Here is a 20720-nt window from a genome sequence, read left to right on the forward strand (position 1 = left end):
AGGGCCAGCAATACGACTCAGTCAGGGGGTTAGGGCACTTGACAGATGAGTTCAGTCCCTAGAACCAACTTGATGGAAGGTAAGAATCAACTCCTGCAAAGTTGCCTTCTGACCTCCAGATATACATATGCACACACAGCATAAATTAAATGTAATAAAATAAAACATAAAAGGACAGCATTCAAGCCAACAAAACATACTCCACCTTCAGTAAATGTAGTAACAAAACCAAAACCAAACAAACAAAAAAGTAGCCCAAGCCAGCAACTTCCACTGACAGGTCAGGAGAGTGAGGAGTACTCACTTTCTACTCTGCTGTTGCCGCTGATGCAAGAGGCGCCGGTGCTGTGGATGAAGGTGGGTTGTGTCTGGTCTAAACATTGGGGCCTGAGGTCTAAAGAAAAAAGAAAATGGTTCTTGATTATCTTATCTTGATGACTTCATTTTAAAAAAAGGTTGTCAATACAGGATACAGGTTCACTCAAGGGATGGCCAGAGTGTATTCTAAACAAACTTTTAGAAGTGAAAGTTTTTATTTCTTCCACAATGACCAATTCTTAAACCTAAGAGGATGACTATGAAACACCTTTAGTGTTCTTTCAGTGAACTACTCCAGTGCATTAGTAGTAAAACAATACAATTCTTCTTGTTCCTAACAGGCTTAATGGATTCAGCTTTAATTTTTTTGTGGGAATGACACTGAAATTGTATGTGTGGCAGTTAATTTTACATGTTAACTGACTAGCTATGATACCCAAGTTTAACCAAACCCCAGTGTACACTGCTATGAAAGCATTTTAAAGACAAAATTTACATTTACAATCAGGTGACTTTATGAAACTGCCCTCCATAATCTCGGAGGCCTAACAGCCAAAACCAGGAGTCACTCAGAGAAGAAACATAGCCAAAACCAGAAGTCACTCGGAGAAGAAACTTGTATCAAGAACGGAAACCATGTTCTGCTGGGTTTCTAGCCTACTGGCTGACATACTTCAAGGTCAAGACTGCAATGTGACTCTTAGTTTCTAGCCTACTAAATGGATTTCCAATTTGCCAGTCAGTTCCCTGGAATAAAATTAACTTTTCCCACATATATGTATCTTCTACTGATGTTTCTCTTGAGAACATGAACTGACATGATTTATATAATAAGACACAATTTTACCAAAGTAGAAACCAAGTCTGTCTCCTTATAAAACCAGCAACTCAGCTGGCACTGAGATCAGCTAGCTTCCTGGCCTCTGTTTCTATCTGTTACTTTTTGGAATAAATCTTTAGTCATCAGCACTGTACATCTTACTGCATGAATGTTCAAAAAATGGGTATGAAGTGAAACTTTAGTAAAAGTAAAAGAAGCAGTTATTATCATGTACAAAGGAAGCATGATACTCTGAAGACAGTAGAGAAGACAGTGGAGAGCCTGAAGACTCAAGCAGTTCTCTGAGAACTTGAGGACCCAGGAACTTCTCAAACACTATACTGAGCAAGTACCATAAGAATTTTACATCACAAAACTAAATGAGAAACATAATTTTTACACTTATAAAACTAAAAGGGACTTGGCTGACAACTCATCAACAGAGGCACATTTTGTATACCTTAGGTTTTGCAGGTGAGGTCCTGGGCCAGGAGGATGCTGCTGGGGAGGTGGTGTACCAGGGGGTGGAACACTAAAGAAGGCACGGAAGCCTGGTGCTGGGGGAAGCATCTGCCCAACTCGCCCTTGTAGCAACTTAGGATTCATGGCAGCCAGGGGGCTACCAACAAATCCAGGGACCCGTGCAAACTGGCTGGGAGACATCCGTCCAGGCTGTAGTCCAGGCTGTAGCTGCAAAGAGGAACAAGATCTTTAACATAATAGAATTAGTAATTCCCACTGGCCCCACCCCACTTTGTGAGAGGGTCTCATTATGTACTTCAGGCTGTTTGGGAACTCCCTGTGTACCCTAGGCTGGTCTCAAACACACGATCCTAACTCAGCCTCCCAAGTGTTGGGATTATAGGCATGCACTACCAAGAAGGTAAACACTGTTTCCATTAATATCTTCACTTGGGATAACAAAGTATGTATATTGGGGGAGACATGGCTAACAGTGAAAGAAAAAAGTGTCAAGCAATGAATCTTAGGACAGCAGGATTATCTTTATGGGCATGGCTAACCATAGGCTTACCTGTGCTCCTCCAAGAAGCTGTGCTCTCTGCAGGGGACTGAGGACAGGAGGAACACTAGGAGGAAAAGGGTGGCCCAGAAGGGAGGAGTTCTAAGGACACAAAAAAGGGAAATTACGTTCATATTATGGATCAAGCAAATCAATGTACTAAGCAAACTCAGTATACATCTGGTATAAAGTTAGGTGTAAAAACCTCTCAAACTGGAGAGTCTTATGCCAGAAAAGATTGTTAGAAATTATGAAACGCCATGTCCATTTAACAGGAAAAAGATAGCAGTAGAATGAAAGGCTTAAGCAGCAGAAATAAAAATGAACTTAGAATCTTTCTGTGCTTTTTCTTTTCTTGAGACAGTCTTGCTTAAGTAGCTCAAACTGGTAGCCTGAAACTCACTCGCTATGTAGACCAGGCTAGCCTGGAATTAAGGATTCTTCTGCTTCAGCCTACTGAGTGCCTGATTACAGGCATATACAGGAATTCCCAGCTAAGCTTAGAATCTTAAAGTGGCATGAAACAAAGTAAACCTTTGTCCTTTGACCTTGGAACCACAAACCCCAGAAAATAAGGAGAGATTACAAGGAATACATATAATCTAGGAAATATGAGCTACTACATACTAATGATGATTATGAAGTTCACATTAAACATTCCTACATGTTGTAAAGTGACATACCGGAACACTGCAGAGCTGGTTTGGAGACATCCTCTCACCATAGGGAGCAGGATAACGTGGTGGCATTGGGGGCCGTACATGAACAGGCTTCGGACACAGAATCTATTAAGACAAACATACACAACTACATTCAATGAAATCAGTCTTTTGCCTTCCTACACTCCCTCCCCTCGAGTACTGGTAGAGACACAGAACTCAATGCAAAGCCCTACTTCTAAGCAAATTGCTCTGGCTATGGGTTCAAACATAGAACTTTGGTTACTTCCTCTCACAAATCAGTTTCATCTTAACTGAGGAAGATTTAGCTAATTCTCCAGTATCCCCACCCTTCCATGCTATCTGAGGGAAGTACCAGCAGACATTCTGACTTGAAAATTTTCTCCAAGAGGATATATTTTGGTTCTAGTGAGGGGCAAGGAATGATAAGAAAGCTGGAGGATTAACTAAGTCCTATTCTGAAGCCTCAGTGATATGGCCGCCATGCTCAGCAATGCTGTGATACATTGTGACTCCACCATTTCTTAGGATATTGAGCCTAACTAGGCCATACCAACACCACCCTCCCCCCATACCTTCCAAATTGGCCTTCCTTTTCAGCTGCTGGTTTCAGGTGGAGGAAAGTCTATGGAACAGGACTGCACAGGCTCTAGGGAAAGCAGGGATATCTTAAAGGTAAAAAGGGATGTGGACAATGCTGAGTGTTCCCACTCCCCCCAGCTTTCTGTTATCTCTCTGCTAATGTACCCGGCAGCCAGCAAAACACTTAAGAAAGGATATATGCACTGATGTGGCTAACTACTCTTTTCTCCCCCAGTTAAAAGATATCAGAAGCAGCAGCAGCAAATGGTACTAGGGAATGTGTCTCATTCGTACTAACTTCTTCTCTAATTGGCTATTCTTTTAATGCCTACCCATAATGCCCACCCTCCTCCCAGTATCCCAAATAATTTTGCCCAGGTTCCCAATATTCTGGGCTGTGTGCGTTAATGGAAGGTACCTGCTGGTTGAAGCTGGGAATGGCCATCTGCTTAGGCGGGGTGCCTATAGGAACAGCTCTAACAGGAGGGCTTCCAATGACAGGTGATGTTGACCGCCTTGGTAAAGCTCGCTCAGAAAGGTCCCGGTCATCTTCTGGGCCCTGTGGGGGCCTCTGAGGCAAGGCATATTCTAATACAGACACTGTAGGCATTTCCTAATTGAGGAAGTGGTTAAAAAGCATACAGAGAAATTAGTTAAGTTGGTTGTAATATTTTAATAATCTCTACAGATGCCAAAGATACTTTGAGAAATTATCTTCATTTTTATTTAATTTTAACTCATATATAGTAAAAGTTATCCTTTATTTAGTATACAATTCTCTGACTCTTGATAAATATGCAGACCAATTTTATCATTCCCATAAAATTCCTTTACATTATCTGTTTATAATCATCCCTCTGGCCTTGTGCCCGACCACTGTCCAACAGTTTGTCCCTGATCTGCAGTTGTGCCTAGATTTTTAACTAGCTCAAATCACACACTGACATTGATGAGCTCTAACAACTCCCTTTCAGTCTTTAAACTGAGGGCTAAGGAAGGGAGCATGAGCAGGCACAACTGTCAAGTGCTGGATGTAGCAGTCAAGGTTAGCGCTGGTGAATGAGACATACTGCTATATTATTACAGTGTATTATTACAGATAATATACTATTTAATTACCGTAAGAAAAGGATGACAAGAGGAGCCAACTTATCTGTGGATGCAAGTCATTCTACATGAAGAGTAAAGTATTTAATACCTGAGCAAGTAGTGGTCCACGGATTCGCCTCAGAACTTCAGATCCATCCCAGATGCTGGAATTTAGACTTCTGGGTTGAGGCTGCCAAAAAAGGAACATACACACAGAGTCTAGATGGCTCTCAGACTTTAACCTCAACTACTTGGGAATAAGAAGTCACAGTGTCCCAGAATACACGCTTCCTCAACTTTATCTACAAAATTGCCAACATCAGGAATTATCAACCTTTTGGTCTGTTTTCTGAGATAGGATCTTATCTGTAGCCCAGGCTGTCCTTGAACTTGCTAGGTAGCTAGGCTAACTCCAACCCACAGTAATCTGCATGCCTCAGCCTCCCCGGTGCTGAGGTTTTATGTTTGAGTCACCCCATCTGACCAATTAATAATTTTCTATGGCACATGTTAATTCTGTTATTAAACAGAAAACAAATGACAAAGCTCAGTACTTTAATTATTAATCTGTTGTTATCTGAGCTATTGTTAGTTCCCAAATCAGAGTAACTTACTTGTAAAACCGGCCTGGTCTGCACTGCCCTCATGATAGCTGGATCTTCTAGCTCATTTTCAATCACCATCTTACTGAGCCTTTCTGCTAGATTCTCCTCATGGTCACCCAACAAGTCCATCTCATCCCTCTCTCTATTGCCTGTTTGCTCATCAGCTGCCGCAGGTAGCTTCTCTTCCAACTCAGCCAGGCGCTCATGTGCTTCCTGCCAATCATCATCTGTAAGACAGGTCAGTTCATATAAGAAATGTAGCTCAGCTGGACAGGGTGGTGCATGTCTTTAATCCCAGCACCTGGGAGGCAGAGGCAGGAAGATGTCTGTGAGCTCTGAGTCAGCCTGGCCTACATAGTAAGCTCCAGAGCAGCCAGGGTAACACAATGAGACCCTGTCTCAAAAAAAAAAAAAAAAAAAAAATCTATATCTATATATCTATCTGTCTGTCTGTCATAACAAAAGGGTTTTATGACATTTAAGTTTCTGTAAGCAGACATGATATACATAGTGAACTTTTCACTAATAAAAAGAAAAAACATATTAGGAATAAAATACAAGTTCTAGGGGGCGAGAGAAATGGCTTAGTGGATAACAGTGCTTGCTGTACAATCATGAAGACTGGAGTTTGGATCTTAGAACCTGCATAACAAGCCAGGGGTCCGGCAGATGCCTGGCAGCTTCTGACACCTGCTTTGGCCTCCACACAAAAAGGCATGCATCTGGACACACATGTGGGAATACACACACACACACACACACACACACACACACACACACACACACACACACACAATCTCTCTCTCTTCAAAATCAATCAAGCTTTTGGATCAACAGTTTAAAGTATTAACTAAGAGTGTCTGAATCCCAGTCTGAAACTGACTTTGGGATTTCAAATGTTTCAGGAAAAAACTGCAGGAAAAAGTAAAATCCTATAGCACTAACACAAGAACTTCTCTCATATTTTAACTGCCAACTTCTTCTAAGTCAGCAGTTCTCAACCTGTGGACCACGAACCTTTTGGCAAACCTATCTCCAAAAATATTTACATTATAATTCATAACAATAGCAAAATCACAGTTAGGAAGTAGCAACGAGAATAATTTTATGGTTGGGGAGTCACCACAACATGAGGAACTGTGTTACAGGATCAAAGCATTAGGAAGGTTGAGAACCACTTAGAATCTAAGTCTTTGAATCTATTAATTTCATTCACTATTTTTTAAGCCTCTATTATATGACAAGCACTGTTTTAGGAACACAGGATCCAATGTACACAACAGGGATGCCACCCTCACATAGCCTTCATTCAAACAGGAAGACAGATAAAGAAAATAAACACAATGAATAAGCAAATGACATACTGCATTAGAAGAAAATTCTATGGGAATATGGAAGAAAGGTAGACTGAAAATGTAAATAAATAGATGGTCAAAGACAGGCCACACTGTGAAGATGACAATTGAGGCAAAATTTTAATTCTCCCTCTGTACAATGTACCTTGGATATCTTCTCATGTATAAATACTAGGTATAGATACTTATTTTTTCTCATTCTTTTTAACCACTATATATGATCCCATTCTATCAACAAACTAATTTAGCTTATTCCCTAGTGAAAAACATTCCGAGGATTTAAAACTATACTGTAGGAAACATGATGCATATCTTAGAATCTTAAGTATTTATGTAGGCTAACTCGTTTTTTAGGATCAGGCTATGTATTTAAAATGTACTATTTATCAAGCAGAAATGCATCAATATATAATACTAATAATTCAAAAAGCAAAGCAGGTAGGACTTCCAAATTCAAGATTTTGATGTTAAAGGACTCAAGGTCTGCTCTTTCAGAACTCTGTGAAACATCCAAACTTATTAGTCTTCTTACTGTGTCCTTAAAATGATGCAATCATGGGGGATGGAGAGATCAGTGGTTAAGAGCACTGGCTGCTCTTCCAGAGGTCCTGGATTCAATTCCCAGCACCTACACGGCAGCTCATGACCATCAATAGTGGGATCTGATGCCCTCTTCTGGCATAAAGTCAACAGAACACTCATATACATAAAATAAATAAAAAAATTGTGGATCATTCAGGGCAGTGGTAGTGGCGTGTGCCTTTAATCCCAGCACTTGGGACTCAGAGGCAGGTGAATCTCTGTGAGTTCGAGGCCAGCCTAATCTACAAAGTGAGTTCCAGGACATGCTCCAAAAGCTATACAGAGAAACTCTGTCTCAAAAAACAAACAAATAAACAAAAATATTATAGAATTTAGGTGGGCGATGGTGGTGCATAAAAATTTTAATCTCAGTACTTGGGAGGCAGAGGCCAGCAGATCTCTGAGTTCAAGGCCAGCCTGATCTACAGAGTCAGTTCTAGGACAGTCAGGGCTACATAGAGAAACCCTGTCTTGGGGGATATATATAAAAATTAAAATTTTACTTTTTTATATTTTATTTTAAAATTTATAATACATTTTATTTATAAGTATATATATACTTATATATATATACTTATATATATAAGTATATATATATATATACTTATATATATAAAACTCAAATTATAGAATTCAAGTGGCTAATCATGAAACATTAAGAAAAGGGTAACTGCGGTTGGAGACAATTCAGTGGTTAAGAGCACTGGCTGCTCTTCCAGAGGACCTGGGTTCAATTCCCAACACCCACATGGCTGCTCACACTTGTCTGTAACTCCAGTTCCAGGGCTTCTGACAACCTTCACACAGACATACATGTAGACCAAACACCAAGGAACATAAAATAAAAATTTAAAAAAAAAAAAAAAAAGGGTAACTGGATAGTTGGCTCAGCTCAGTGGATAGCTCAGCACTTGCCACACAAGCATGAGGTCAAGAGTTCAAATCCCTAGCATCCACATAAAAACCTGTGTGTGTGTCCCATCTGTAATCCCAGTGGTACAGAGATTTGGGAGGTGGGGATGGAGGAATCCTAGGGCCAAGTTAGCTAGAAAGACTAGCAAGCTCTGGATTCAGCAAGAGAACCTATATTAGTAATAAAGTCAGAGGGTGATTGAGGAAGTCAATCTGACATTAACCTCTGGCTTCCACATGCACCTTCACACATGTAAATATGAACACACATGTACACCACACAAAATACACATGATAAAAAGTGAAATTAAAAACACACACATATGCACCTTCACAAACAACAGGCACATACAAATGAACTAAAACATGAACACAAAGTAAAAATATAGTTGCTTAGCTATATGCTTATACCTAAATATACTATTGGTCAAACAGATAAGACATAAAGAATAATAAAAGGAAGGAGAGATTTCTTCACTTAATTAACCTGCATACCCGGAATGAACTTTTTCCATAAACTTTAACCACACTTGAAGCCCATATTCAGGCTATTTCTAAATAAAAACAAAAAGTGAGGTCATCTAAGTCATTAAGTTTACGCTAATGAGAAGATGGGAGAAGGAACAGGGAGCTCTTCCACCTAAATGGAGATTTCCAGACTTCCCCAAAGACACCTGTACTACAGCCAGTAGTTCACACTAATTGTGTTTATAGTTTCTGAACCCTTGGTCACTGTGCTTATCTGTTAAAATTAGGACAATATTGGGGCTGGGGATATAGCTCAGTAGTACAGCACTCACCTTGTGAGGCATTTGTTCAACCCCTAGTACAGGGAAAACAAACACTGCTGTAAAGATTAATAATATATTAACTATTGAGAATGGAGTCTGTGACCACCAGGTAAGTTTAAGCTTTTATTTTTAGAGAATGGATAGGGATTACTTAACACAATTTGTTGCTCTGAGATACGCAAACTTTTATGCAGAAGATAAAGGTTAAGTGTCTTACAGAAAGGTCACATGAGAACTTTTGGTGCCAGTGACCTAAGGTATCCACTATACTAACAGGTCTTATTCAAGGTGCCAACTCCACGAATTACAAATCATCAAATTAACATTTCACCCACTGGTTTAAACTCCTATTAACTCTGTATATCTACAATGGTTTTTCCAAAGAAGTTACAGATCAACTTAGAAAGCAGTATTTTTTTTTCCATAACAAAGATGCTGTAAAGGAATTAAGAATTTCAGTTTACAATTCCAGCATATCAAACTCTGAATGGAAAGAGAAGACCTTTGGAAAACTTTTCTCTATTATAATCTTTGTTGGCAAAGAAGTCCTTAATCACCTTTCTGTTCTCAGGTGCAAAGTAAGCTAGCCATGTTACCCTGTTCCTCTACTGTTCTTCTACTATGCACCCCAAGAACATTCACCCGACCACACAAAATAGATTACATATTCTAGTGTCTTTTTCAAGTCAGTGATCTTTTCAAGTCATCTTGTGATGACAAACAAAAACATAAGGGGGAAGTGGGGATCCTGTCAAAACTCTGAATGAGAGGCAAAATTCATTCTGTCAAGGTTCAAAATTGAGAACACATTATTATGCTGTCTCATTTTAGTAAATCTAGAAATCTAGTAAATAATAGAAAAATCTAGAGAGAAGTATATATACACTGTTTGCAGCTTCTATTGTATTTTAGGGGTTACTGCTAAACTACCTCCTAAATACGATTTGCAATTCATATCACTTCTCAGTGCTTGTAATTCTATTCTACATAGCTTCCTTTGCTATCTCCATGGAGACAGACAACAGCATCTTGGATCATGTCATTCTCCTGGACAATCTCATCTCCTGAACTCTGGCTATCCTCCAAAAGTTCTTTAATTCCCTTTTCTACCAAGCATTGCTTCTACTTTCAGCATATTTCTTGTTGCTCTCCCTTGTGACAATTTTGGTTTTCTACTGAATTTTGTAAATGGTAGACAGAAGCAAACCTTTCCATTTTTGCCACTTGACTCAACTTTGTGAGCTTTGAAGAATTTAAGCTGTTTAAATTATTGCAAAACCAGTAACCACTATAACATTTTTAAAGTTTTCTGATACTGAACACCTTATGATCATCTACTACTGCTTTATTTTTCCTGGCTCTCTTATTATTTAACTTGGAACACTTGTTGCACAGACTGAACTTCAGCAATTCTGAAGAAATCAGAAATATTTACACACATCCCCAATCTAAACACTGTTACTGCTGCGTCTTGACAGCCAAAGCAGCAATATCTACATTTCATGTTCTCATCTGCATACTCTACGTGTTCTTTTTTAAAGCATAAACTTTAGCTTGTTAGTTTACTTACTCCGAACTTGTTCTAAGTACTTTTATTAACTCATGAAGGCATTCTATCACCAAAATTCTTTGTATAAAAAGTGTTTTCATTGTACTGAAGAAACCTTGAGACAGCAGAAATTATTATACAATATACTAGTGATAGTCTGCTGTGGATATCGCTTGATATAAATAAAGCACTGATTGGCCAGTGACCAGGCAGGAAGTATAGGCGGGACAAGGAGAGAGGAGAATTGAGGAAGGAGGAAGGAAAGGGAGACCGGCTGGAGCCACTGCCAAGACAAGGAAGATGTAAAGTACCGGTAAGCCACGAGCCACGTGGCAAAGTAAAGATTAATAGAAATGGGCTGAATATAAGAGTGAGAGCTAGACAATGATAGGCCTGAGCTAATGGCCAAGCAGTTTAAATAATGTAAGAGTTTGTGTGTTTGTTTTATAAGTGGGCTCCGGGACTGGCGGGACTTGGTGGTGGGAGCTGGAGAAAAATTCTCCAGCTACAATGGTCTAGAATGTTTTCCCCCTTTTTGAGACAGGGTTCTTTTTCATGTAGCCCAGGCTAGCCTAGAACTTAACATCTTCCCTTCCTCCACTTGATTGTGGTAGGCTGAATTTTAAAACATGTCTTACACAGAAACTGAATTTTCTACAAGTCCATTAGTTCTCTTTGCATGCTCTACAAACACTCCCTTCATCTACAATTATTTTCAACATCATTTAAATGTCTACTTTTCCAATTATTTAAATTCCTTATACTGGCAACCTAGAGCTACAATGCATAAGAGATTACCTGTTATTATAGGTAAGGCAAAGAGGCCCAGGTGAACAGAACAGCAGATAAACCACTATGACTGAGTGAAGGTTGTAGTAGTATATAAAGAACAGAGTAGGACAGGAAGAAGGCCCTTCTCAGTAGATAAAACCACTTCATTAACCAGGCAGCGGTGGTGCATGCCTTTAATCCCAGAATTGGGAGGCAGAGGCAGGCGGATCTCTGTGAATTCAAGGCCAGCCTGGTCTACAGACAGAGTTCCAGGACAGGCTACAAAGTTATACAGAGAAACCCTGTCTTGAAAAACCAAAACTACTTCATGCACAAGTCTGACAACCTAAGTCTGAACCCCAGAGCACAGCTGGATGCACGGGGTCCATGTGTGTAATCCCAACATTCCGACTTTGGGACAGGAGGTGGAGACACAAGAATAACTTCAGTCTCTGGGTCACCTAGCCTGTAATATGTAGCTCTGAGGCAGAAACAAGAGATCATTTCTCAACAAGGTGTAATGTGAGAACAAACTCCTGAAATCTGCCCTGTGACCTCCACAAGACAGCCCCAGCACATGCTTACCCATACTCATATGCAAATACACACAGAACAACAAAAATTCAAATTAGAGGTTGACTTTACTAAGACCAAAGCACTTGATAAGATGAACAGACACCATAAAAAGAAAGATGTCACTTACCAACTGCACCTGACCCAAATGTATCATCATTAAATTGATCAATTTCTTCATCTTCTTCTCCCAGGCCTTGAAATGCATCTTCATCTTCATCTAGAGGACAATCCTCTAAAGACTACAAAAAAAGAGAAAGACAGTTAACTTCTCAAGACATTTATGTGATCATTTCAAGTAAGTCCTAATATTGTTTCTTTTTAATGACTATAACATCTCAAGACGTTTTGTAAATAAGCACACAATTCCTTTACACCACTAGCCGAGATAGTGGTGAGTTTAATATAGCTTTTTCAACAAAATTACATTTTCCTCATTACATCCATGTCGTTTTCCCAACCCTTTCTAACCCTAACCTAACCCTTTCCATCTTTCTTCCTCTTTCCTGTAGAACTAAATCTAGCCAGAATGCAGAACTCAAAACATTTTCACCCACAATTAAGTTGAATATCAGAAAAAGTCAAAGGTTCTTGCTCTACTCTTACGCAACAGTCTAATCACAGGCAATTTTTAAAAAAATTCCTTTTAATAAAATTTATTTTTATTTTATGTGCATTGGTGTTTTGCCTGCATGTATGTCTGTGTGAAGGTGCCAGGTCCCTGGAACTGGAGTTACAGTTGTCAGCTGCCATGTAGGTGATGGGAATTGAACCCGGGTCTTGTGGAAAGCAGCCAGTGCTCTTAACAACTGAGCCATCTCTCCAGCCCCAGCAACTCACTTTTTAAATTAATTTAAATAGTAGGCCCGTTTGAGGGCCTCTATGTCTCAGGCTCTGAGCTAGGTACTAAACCTCAGGGCCTTAAACTGTAATTTTGAGCCAAATACAACTTGATTCAAAGAAATCTGTGTGAAGACCAAACAAGGCAAAGACTGTAGAATGCTGAATAAAAGCCAGAATCACCATTATACCTTGGGTATGTTCTACTATTTCTCTAGGTACAGGCTGGCTTAGATCCTCCTGCCTCCCCTTCCAGCGAGTAAATAAAACCGTCACCAGATTAGCTTGGTGTATTCTAATTTCAGTCATTCCTCCCACTTCAGTTTATATTCAGTTTACCAAGTTTCCTTTGCTTCTGGCAACTTTGTTTTGTTTCAAGACAGGGTTTCTCTGTGTAACAGCTCCGGGTGTCCTGGAACTGCTTTGTAGACCAGGCTGGCCTTGAACTCACAGAGATGCACCTGCCTCTGAGTCCTCAGTTCTGGGATTAAAGGCATGCACCACTGCTGCTTCTGGCAATTTCTTTTTTCTTTTGGGGGGGGCGGGGTTGAGACAAGGTTTCTCTGTGTAGTTTTGGTGCCTTTCCTGGAACTCGATTTGTAGACCAGGCTGACCTCGAACTCACAGAAATGCACCTGCCTCTGCCTCCCGAGTGCTGGGATTAAAGGCATGAGCCACACTACCCGGCCTGCTTCTGGCAATTTCTATTCACTGTATCTCATCATCTTCATGTTTATACAAAGTGAGTTGTGTCAAAAGTTGTAAAATCAAGTATCCTACCTGTTTTCAATGTTCAAAGATTCCAAATTGGAATCCCACACTCTAGTGGGACGGCTTGTGATACACCTCACCTGGGAACTTTTCTACCCACGCTACAGTCCTCTCAAACTTCCACAGAGCCAGCCCTGCAACTGCCTCCACACCAGAAGCAACTTCCAGCAGTTCTCTACGTAATCACAACGGTCTACTTGACCAAATCAGGATGGCTCTGTAAGGATTTCCCTAGCTCAGTCCTTAAACTATAAATCCGGAATCTGTTTCGTCCCAAGATTAGGAGTTGCTCAAGGTCACACAGCAGTGGGCGACGGTCAGCAAACAGCGGCATTCTCTGGACAACGTCACCAAACCCACTTTCCTCCACGCACCCAGAAGAAACTTCCCCTGGACACGCCCCCCTCCCCACGCCGAGCCTTCTTTACAAGTGGACTAAAGTCTCAGCCAAAAGGCCAGTCCCGGCCCTTCCACCTGACGGCTGCCCGCGTGCATAGGGGTGTGTGTAACAGGGGCGAGGGGGTTCCGAGTGCAGGGCGGGAAAAGCTTCTTCCGTGGGCATTCCTCGGGGATCTCGCCTCAGGAAAAGCAACCGGGTAGGAGCAATGCTAATCACCTCGGCAGATCCGGGAGCGGAGGCGCAAGTGTAGGGTCAGGTTACCGCACTTAACGGGCCCTCCCCGCCGCAACCCAGCGGCCGGCTCTCGGCAGTCCCGCCCCCTGAGGTCCGCTCCGGGCCCCGCCCGAGCCCCACGGCCGATGCGGGGTCCCCAGCCGCCCGTGCCCTGCCCCCCTCCTCAGCGGAACAGGACCCACGCGGCGGGCGGCAGAAGAAAAAGGGGCGCGCGGGCGAGGGAGGGGTCACTTCCGGTCGCAGCCACTCACCTCGTAGCGGAACATTCTTGGGGAGGGGGGAAGGGAGCGGGGAGGGGAATGGGGGGGAGGGAGGGAAAGAAGCGCCGACTCCCCGGGCTGCTCCGCGCGCGCGGGTCTTCCACCGGCTCGCGACCCCTGGCCGCCGCCGTACGCCGGAGCGTGCGTGGGGACGTGCGCAGGCGCGCCTCGGGCTGGGCGGGCGTCCCGGCAGCGGCGGCTACGCGGGGACAGATTTGGCGTTTGGCTTCCTAGTGTGAGCGGCGGGAAGGAAATCCCGAGGCGAGGCACTGCGCACGCGCGGGCTGTCGGGGACGACCGAGGGAGCCGGGGCCTGCGGCTCCGCCTCCGAGCTTCCAAAGGCAACCTTGCGCGGTGCTCGGGGTCACGAGGTTCCCGTCCGTGATTGGGCGGAGAAAAGCCTTGTGATTGTCACAGGATTCGTCCCTGAAGCGTCTCGGCTGAGAAAATCGGGGATTTATTCCTGGGTGGTTTTCTTTAACGTCCTTATCGGGGTGCCGTGACTTTGCCTGTGCGGGGGTGGATAATATGGAAAGTCAGTGTTCTTAGAAAGGGAAAGGTCGCTGGCTTAATCTGCGGGAGGCCGAGGCTGTGATTGATAAGGGGTCAAAGTTGACGGCACCTCTTTTCTTAGGAAAAAGCCCGAGGCACATTTTAGGAGGGTTACTTTAAAGTGTTTTTAGGCGTCACACACTTCAGGCTGGTGGGAAGCGGGAGAGCCCTAATAAGGGCGGCGCAGCCTGGGGGCTGGGGTTACCGCTGCAAGGTTTGCAAGCCTAAGTGCACAGCAAGGCCACTTCCGTTGGGGAACAAGCTTGCAAGCCTCAATACCTGGTTCTAGAAGTCTAGTGCTTTGGTGTTCTATTGCCTATAGCGTTTCTGGTGTTGCCCTGGCGCACTTCTCCTTCCCCACCTCAAGGACTGGGTGGGTTTTTGTTCGTTCGTTCGTTTGTTTGTTTGTTTTTAGATAGGGTTTCTCTATGTACCTCTCACTGTTCAGGCTGGTTTCCTACTCAGGGATCTGCCTATTTCTGCCTCCGGAGTGCTGGGATTAAAGGTCTGCACTACCTCCTGACTGTAAATTCTTTAACATGTTACTGTGACTGGATTAATCAACTAGGTTACTATAACCATTGGGTTTGTAAATAGACGTTCTGGGTGGGAAATGTCTGTATTTTCACTGCTGTGAGATACTGGTTATTTTTTTTTAAACACCTGACCCTTGGGATTTTTCTATTGTAAAATGGATATAATTATATCTACCTCAAGGGGGGGGGCACCTGCTTTAATCCCAGCACTTGGGAGGCAGAGGCAGGTGTATCTCTGTAGGTTCAAGGCCAGCCTGGTCTACATATTGAATTCCAGGACAACCAGGGATACATAGACCTTGTCTCAAGAAGAGCTGAGAAGAGACCAGGTATGGAGGTTGCACATCCATAATTCCAGAACTCAGATTAAGATAGAGACATGAGCATCAGGAGTTAAAGAATACTTTAGTGAAGTATTGGAAGTCATCTGGGCTACATGAGATAGACCTTGCCTTAAAAAAAAAAAATCAAACTGAGAAAGAGTTATCAGACATCACCATACTATTCCACAACTAATGACATAATGGAAACACCATTCAGGCCTTGAAACTCAGCATGTATGTAGGCAGCAACACCTGCTGAAAAGAAAAAAAAAGAGAACAAAGATCTAATCCATCAAAGTTCCATAGACTGGAAAGTTCCTAAATGTACTGACCTTGCTTTTTGGTTTCTGTAGTTTGGCTTCTGGCTAACTGTTCTTGTTAACTAAGGTGTGCCAACTCAGGGTATGGTTTTTGTTTTTAAATCTCACCTTGAGAAAGGCTCAGCACTGCACGGGGGTCCTGAACACCCATTGTAGTCAGAAGCCAGCTAATAAAGACCTTCTATTGGCTTAAACCCATGTCCAAGGAGTCTTCTCTGGTGGATACCTCACAGCAATACCAGCTTCCTTTGGTTTCACATTTTCTCCAATTTGTAAAGGTAATTTTATTTACTTTATACATATATCATGCATTTAAAAAACTTGTAAAACAGTTGAATGTGGTGGCACACACCTTTAATCTCAGAACTCAGGTGGCTGAGGTAGGTGGATCTTTGTGTGTTTGAGGCCAGCTCTACATAATGAGACCTAGGCCGACCAAAGTTAATAATAATAAGAGCCTGTCTTAAAAACAATATTGGGTGTCTGGAGAGATGGTCATCAATTAAGAGCACTGGCTACTCTTCCGGGGACTTGGGTTCAAATCTCAGTACCTACAAGGTGGGTCACAACTGTAGCTTCAGTTCCAGGGGATTAAATGCCCTCTTCTGACCTCTAGGGAACGAGGCATGTACGTGGTATGCAGACATATGTGAGGATGTGAAAGCCAGCCCTAACCTGATGGCACTGTGTTTTTGCTTGCCCAGAAATGAATTACTTTATCCCAGTCATTAGAGTGCTCAGACCTGAGTAATAGTTTACACAGGCCCCCTGTGATGACTCAAGCAACTTAATAAGGAGCCAGGCATCTCTTAAGGACCATTGACTTTGCTCTGGAATGCTTTGGAGATGCTAGTGCCCTGCAGATGAGATAAGAATAGCATAATGGGCCATGAAGCATTAACAGCTACCTTCTGTAAAACCGGCTTATCACATTGGAAAAGGGATGAAATGCTCTTTTTATTGCTATATAGTGGGGAAGTGAGAAACATCTGAGAGAAGTGTTAATTACATTGGGAAAGAATAAGATCATCATCACAATTTTGAGCCAAATTTGAAGCAAGCTTGATTTTACTGGGATACACCCAAGAGCTGGCCAGCGAGTGCCTCCTAAGTCCGGTTAAGGAGAGCAGCCCCAAATCCATTTCTCGGGCCCTCGTAAGGAGTAAAATCATAAGTAGTTGCAAAGCAGGTTTACAGAAGGGAGACAATGGAGTGTAGTAAGCAGGTCCTTTTGGACCACCAGCTCCCAAATAATGACACAGAGACTTCTTATTAATTATGAAAGTTTGGCCTTACCTTAGGATTGCTCCCAACTAGCTCTTAAAACTTAACCAGGCTGAGCAGTGGTGGTGCATCCCTTTAATCCCAGCACTCAGGAGGCAAAGGCAGGAGGGTCTCTGTGAGTTCGAGGCCAGTCTGGGCTAGAGTGAGTTCCAGGAACGGTGCAAAGCTACACAGAGAAACCCTGTCTTGAAAAACAAAAACAACAACAAAAAATTAACCAATTTATATTGTTTACATTCTGCCACATAGCTCACTACTTCTCAGTACAGTACTTCTAAATTCCTCTGCATCTTGCTGTGGAATCCCATGCGCCAGATTCTTTCCCTGAGTTCCTTTCTCTTCCTGGAAGTTCTGCCTACCCTCTCCTGCCTAGCTATTCGCAGTTTAGCTCTTTACTAAACCAATCAGAAGGTGCCTTAGGCAAATGAGGTAAAACAGACACATCAGAGTATACAAAAAGATTATCCTACAACGAGGCAATAAAGAAATACAGAAAATCTCAAGACAAAAAACAAAAAACCCCACCACTCGGTGACCATGTGTTTAGGGAGGGTGATTAGAGAGGGACAGGGACGGTAAGAGTATTCTCAAAAATAAGTCAAGGTCATGGGTTGGGGCAGGTCAGGCTCCAGGAAACAGACAAAAACAACAACTCAGCTTTTACAGTAAATAGAAACTTACTTAACAATACAGCATAATGGCTCCTGCCTTCAAAATGGAGTCAGGCAGGTTCCTCATCACCACTGCCTCCCCCCCCCCCCCCCCATTTACGTTTCCCTGTCAAATCTTTGATAGGGGATGTCTTAATAATGTCCAGTGGCAATGATTCTAGCATTGTCTACCTGATGGGTAGTTTGCGAGATTTTATGTTTTACGTAGGTCATCAGTTTGGTTGTCAATAACATGAGAGAAGTCAGAGATATTAGAACAGCACATTCCAGTAAATATGCTCTGCTGGTAATGAGCTGAGCAAACTGTAGGGATTTGGAACAGTCAGGTAAATGGATTCTACCCTTTTGTTCACTTTCCTCACTGGTCTATAGCCTCAAGTTCCAGGATTTTGGACAGGCAACAAAGGGGTATTCTGGGCTGACTGGCAAGAAATAAGTATGCCCGCTTCAAAGAAGCACTTGATGTGAGTCTTAGTCCCCACTCGGCTTCTGACTGATGGGGCATTCCTTGACTCAAATGGGCATTGCCCCAGATGTTAGTTACACTATGATGTTGGCATATGTTTTGCTAAGCCAGGAGGATTGTCCTCTGACCAAACTGTAGGAATTTCCTGGATCAATAACTTTTTCCATTCTCCTTCCAGGGAATAGTTTGGATTTTGGAGGAGCAGATATTTTACACTTATTGGACAGGATATAAATATATAGCCTTAGCAGAGCCTCCCAATTGCAACCTAGGAATATTTCCTGAAAACTATATTGTTGCCTGGAGTTTGTTCAAGAGTTCCTGTCCCAATAAAGGGTAGGGATATTCAGGAATAACAATAAAAGAATGAGTCACAGGTCCTTGTCCTAGGTTAACAGTCTGGTCAATGGTCCATTTGTTTTCTTTGACATCCCCTGTTGCCCTCTGTACTTCCACTGTTTGGTTGGTAAGAGGTCCTAGGGACTCCTGTAATACCTAATGAGCAGCAGCACCATGTCCAGCAGAAAATTTACAGGTTGGCCCCCTATGGTGAAGTGTTGCAGGATATTTGATTGCACTGTGAAACTCCAAGACTATGTTAATAAAATTAACCTTGGCCAGGTGGTGGTGGCGCATGCCTTTAATCCCAGCACTCGGGAGGCAGAGCCAGGCAGATCTCTGTGAGTTCGAGGCCAGCCTGGTCTATAGAGCGAGATCTAGGACAGGCCCAAAGCTACACAGAGAAACCCTGTCTCAAAACCTCCCCCCCCCAAAAAAAAAATAAAATTAACCTTGGATCAGAGGGTGAAGCCAGTGACTAGTTGAAAGGAATTAGCCATAGAGAAGACAGATGTAATTACATTTACAATGTCCAGTCCATTTTTATTCTGCATATTTGGAGAAAATACTCTATTTTTTATCTGTCTTGGTGAGTCCAAAGTTCTGTACCTAATCTACCTTTTATCATAACTAAGGAAAGCTATAACTGCTCGTCTTCAATTCCATCAAAGACCCCAGGAGGATATACTATTACCTGAATAAACAGGAAGTGCAGAGCAAGCAACTTCCAAAATAAAAGAAATGACAAAAAACAGCTGGCTGCTGGACAGTCACCCACGGTTCCTGTGCAACATTGGGGCACCCATCTTTGGCCTACAGGTCTAGAATATCTGACAGACTTTTCTATGAAGCAGGAATTTTTGAAGGACCATCCTACCCTGTCTTGGCAATGTTCAGCAGTTGCTTTTCTTTGTGTCCTGCTGGCCCAGTTTGGACAGCATACTGTCAGCAGTCGAGGCAAGGGCAGTTTCTTGACTAAATGGCTAGCTTTTGCCGTAAAGAAAGTAAGTTCCAGCTGGAGGTTCTTTGATGGCCATCATCCTTTTTTGAAGTAGATTGGTGCTGCCAGGAGCAGACATATCTCATTGTCAAGAAAAGCCTTATGTTATTAAAACATTTTATTTTATTTTTTATTTTTTTATTTTTTTGGTTTTTCGAGACAGGGTTTCTCTGTGTAGCTTTGCGCCTTTCCTGGGACTCACTTGGTAGCCCAGGCTGGCCTCGAACTCACAGAGATCCGCCTGCCTCTGCCTCCCGAGTGCTGGGATTAAAGGCGTGCGCCACCACCGCCCGGCTATTAAAACATTTTAAATGCCATATTCTGTGTTTGAAGATCACCTATCTATCTAAAATATACCTCTATATGACTTGAAAACATATCCAACATGACTATAAGTTTGATAATTATAGATGACTAAGTACTAACCTGTATTTATTTATTATCCTGAATAGCTTTTTTTTCCAAGACCGGGTTTCTCTATGTAGTTTTGGTGCCTGTTCTGGATCTCACTCTGTAGACCAGGATGGCCTTGAACTCAGTGATCCACCTGGCTCTGCCTCCTGAGTGCTGGGATTAAAGGTGTGCATCACCACTGCCTGACCCTAAATAGCTTTTAAAGACTAAAACTTTACATAACCTTTTTTTTATTTTTCATAATTTATTTCACTTTTATTTTATGTGCATTGGTGTGAAGGTGTCAGATCCCCCAGAACTGGAGTTACAGACAGTTGTAAGCTGCCATGTGGGTGCTGGGGATTGAACCCGGGTCCTCTGGACCAACAGTCAGTGCTCTTAACTACTGAGCCATCTCTCCAGCCCTACATAACCTTTTAAAATGAGCTGCATAGGTACAATACCTTAAACAAGAATAGAAATATGTATACAGTATAATGTAGCATGAATCTTGAAAGGTCTTATTAATGAAAATAAACCTGGAGCAAGGTATTGGGGTGAATGCTGGAAGATTAGAGAAGCAGAACAAGCCACAGCCACCTCACCTTGCCAGTTCCTCAGCTGATCCTGTTTCCTCAGACTGGAAGCTTTTGAGTCCTCATCTAGAATGAATCTCAACTGAA

General features: G+C 42.4%; 1 protein-coding gene and 1 long non-coding RNA gene across 3 annotated transcripts in view; one reads left to right on the forward strand and one right to left on the reverse strand.

Moving 5' to 3' along the window:
* Window positions 1-14235, reverse strand: part of Patl1 (PAT1 homolog 1, processing body mRNA decay factor) — a 30157-nt gene extending 15922 nt beyond the window's left edge. The window contains exons 1-9 of one of the 2 annotated variants that reach the window (XM_052762998.1): window positions 14145-14235; window positions 11779-11890; window positions 5125-5342; window positions 4620-4700; window positions 3840-4034; window positions 2843-2944; window positions 2172-2261; window positions 1599-1828; window positions 305-394 (exon numbers count right to left, since the gene is read on the reverse strand). In XM_052762998.1, coding sequence (XP_052618958.1) covers window positions 305-394; window positions 1599-1828; window positions 2172-2261; window positions 2843-2944; window positions 3840-4034; window positions 4620-4700; window positions 5125-5342; window positions 11779-11890; window positions 14145-14159 — 1133 coding nt within the window. In that variant the 5' untranslated portion in view covers window positions 14160-14235. Of the gene's footprint in view, window positions 1-304; window positions 395-1598; window positions 1829-2171; window positions 2262-2842; window positions 2945-3839; window positions 4035-4619; window positions 4701-5124; window positions 5343-11778; window positions 11892-14144 lie in introns of those variants that run through there. The other variant, XM_052762999.1, reaches the window with a different exon arrangement.
* A 145-nt stretch (window positions 14236-14380) lies between these two features.
* The window catches only part of LOC128125524 (uncharacterized), a 56415-nt gene continuing 50075 nt past the window's right edge, over window positions 14381-20720 (forward strand). Inside the window, exon 1 of the long non-coding RNA XR_008223181.1 lies at window positions 14381-16162. This is a non-coding gene — a long non-coding RNA (uncharacterized LOC128125524). The remainder of the gene's footprint in view (window positions 16163-20720) is intronic.

This window comes from Peromyscus californicus, unplaced genomic scaffold, assembly GCF_007827085.1.
Source record: "Peromyscus californicus insignis strain IS unplaced genomic scaffold, ASM782708v3 Scaffold_4__1_contigs__length_199733344, whole genome shotgun sequence".
Taxonomy (NCBI): domain Eukaryota; kingdom Metazoa; phylum Chordata; class Mammalia; order Rodentia; family Cricetidae; genus Peromyscus; species Peromyscus californicus.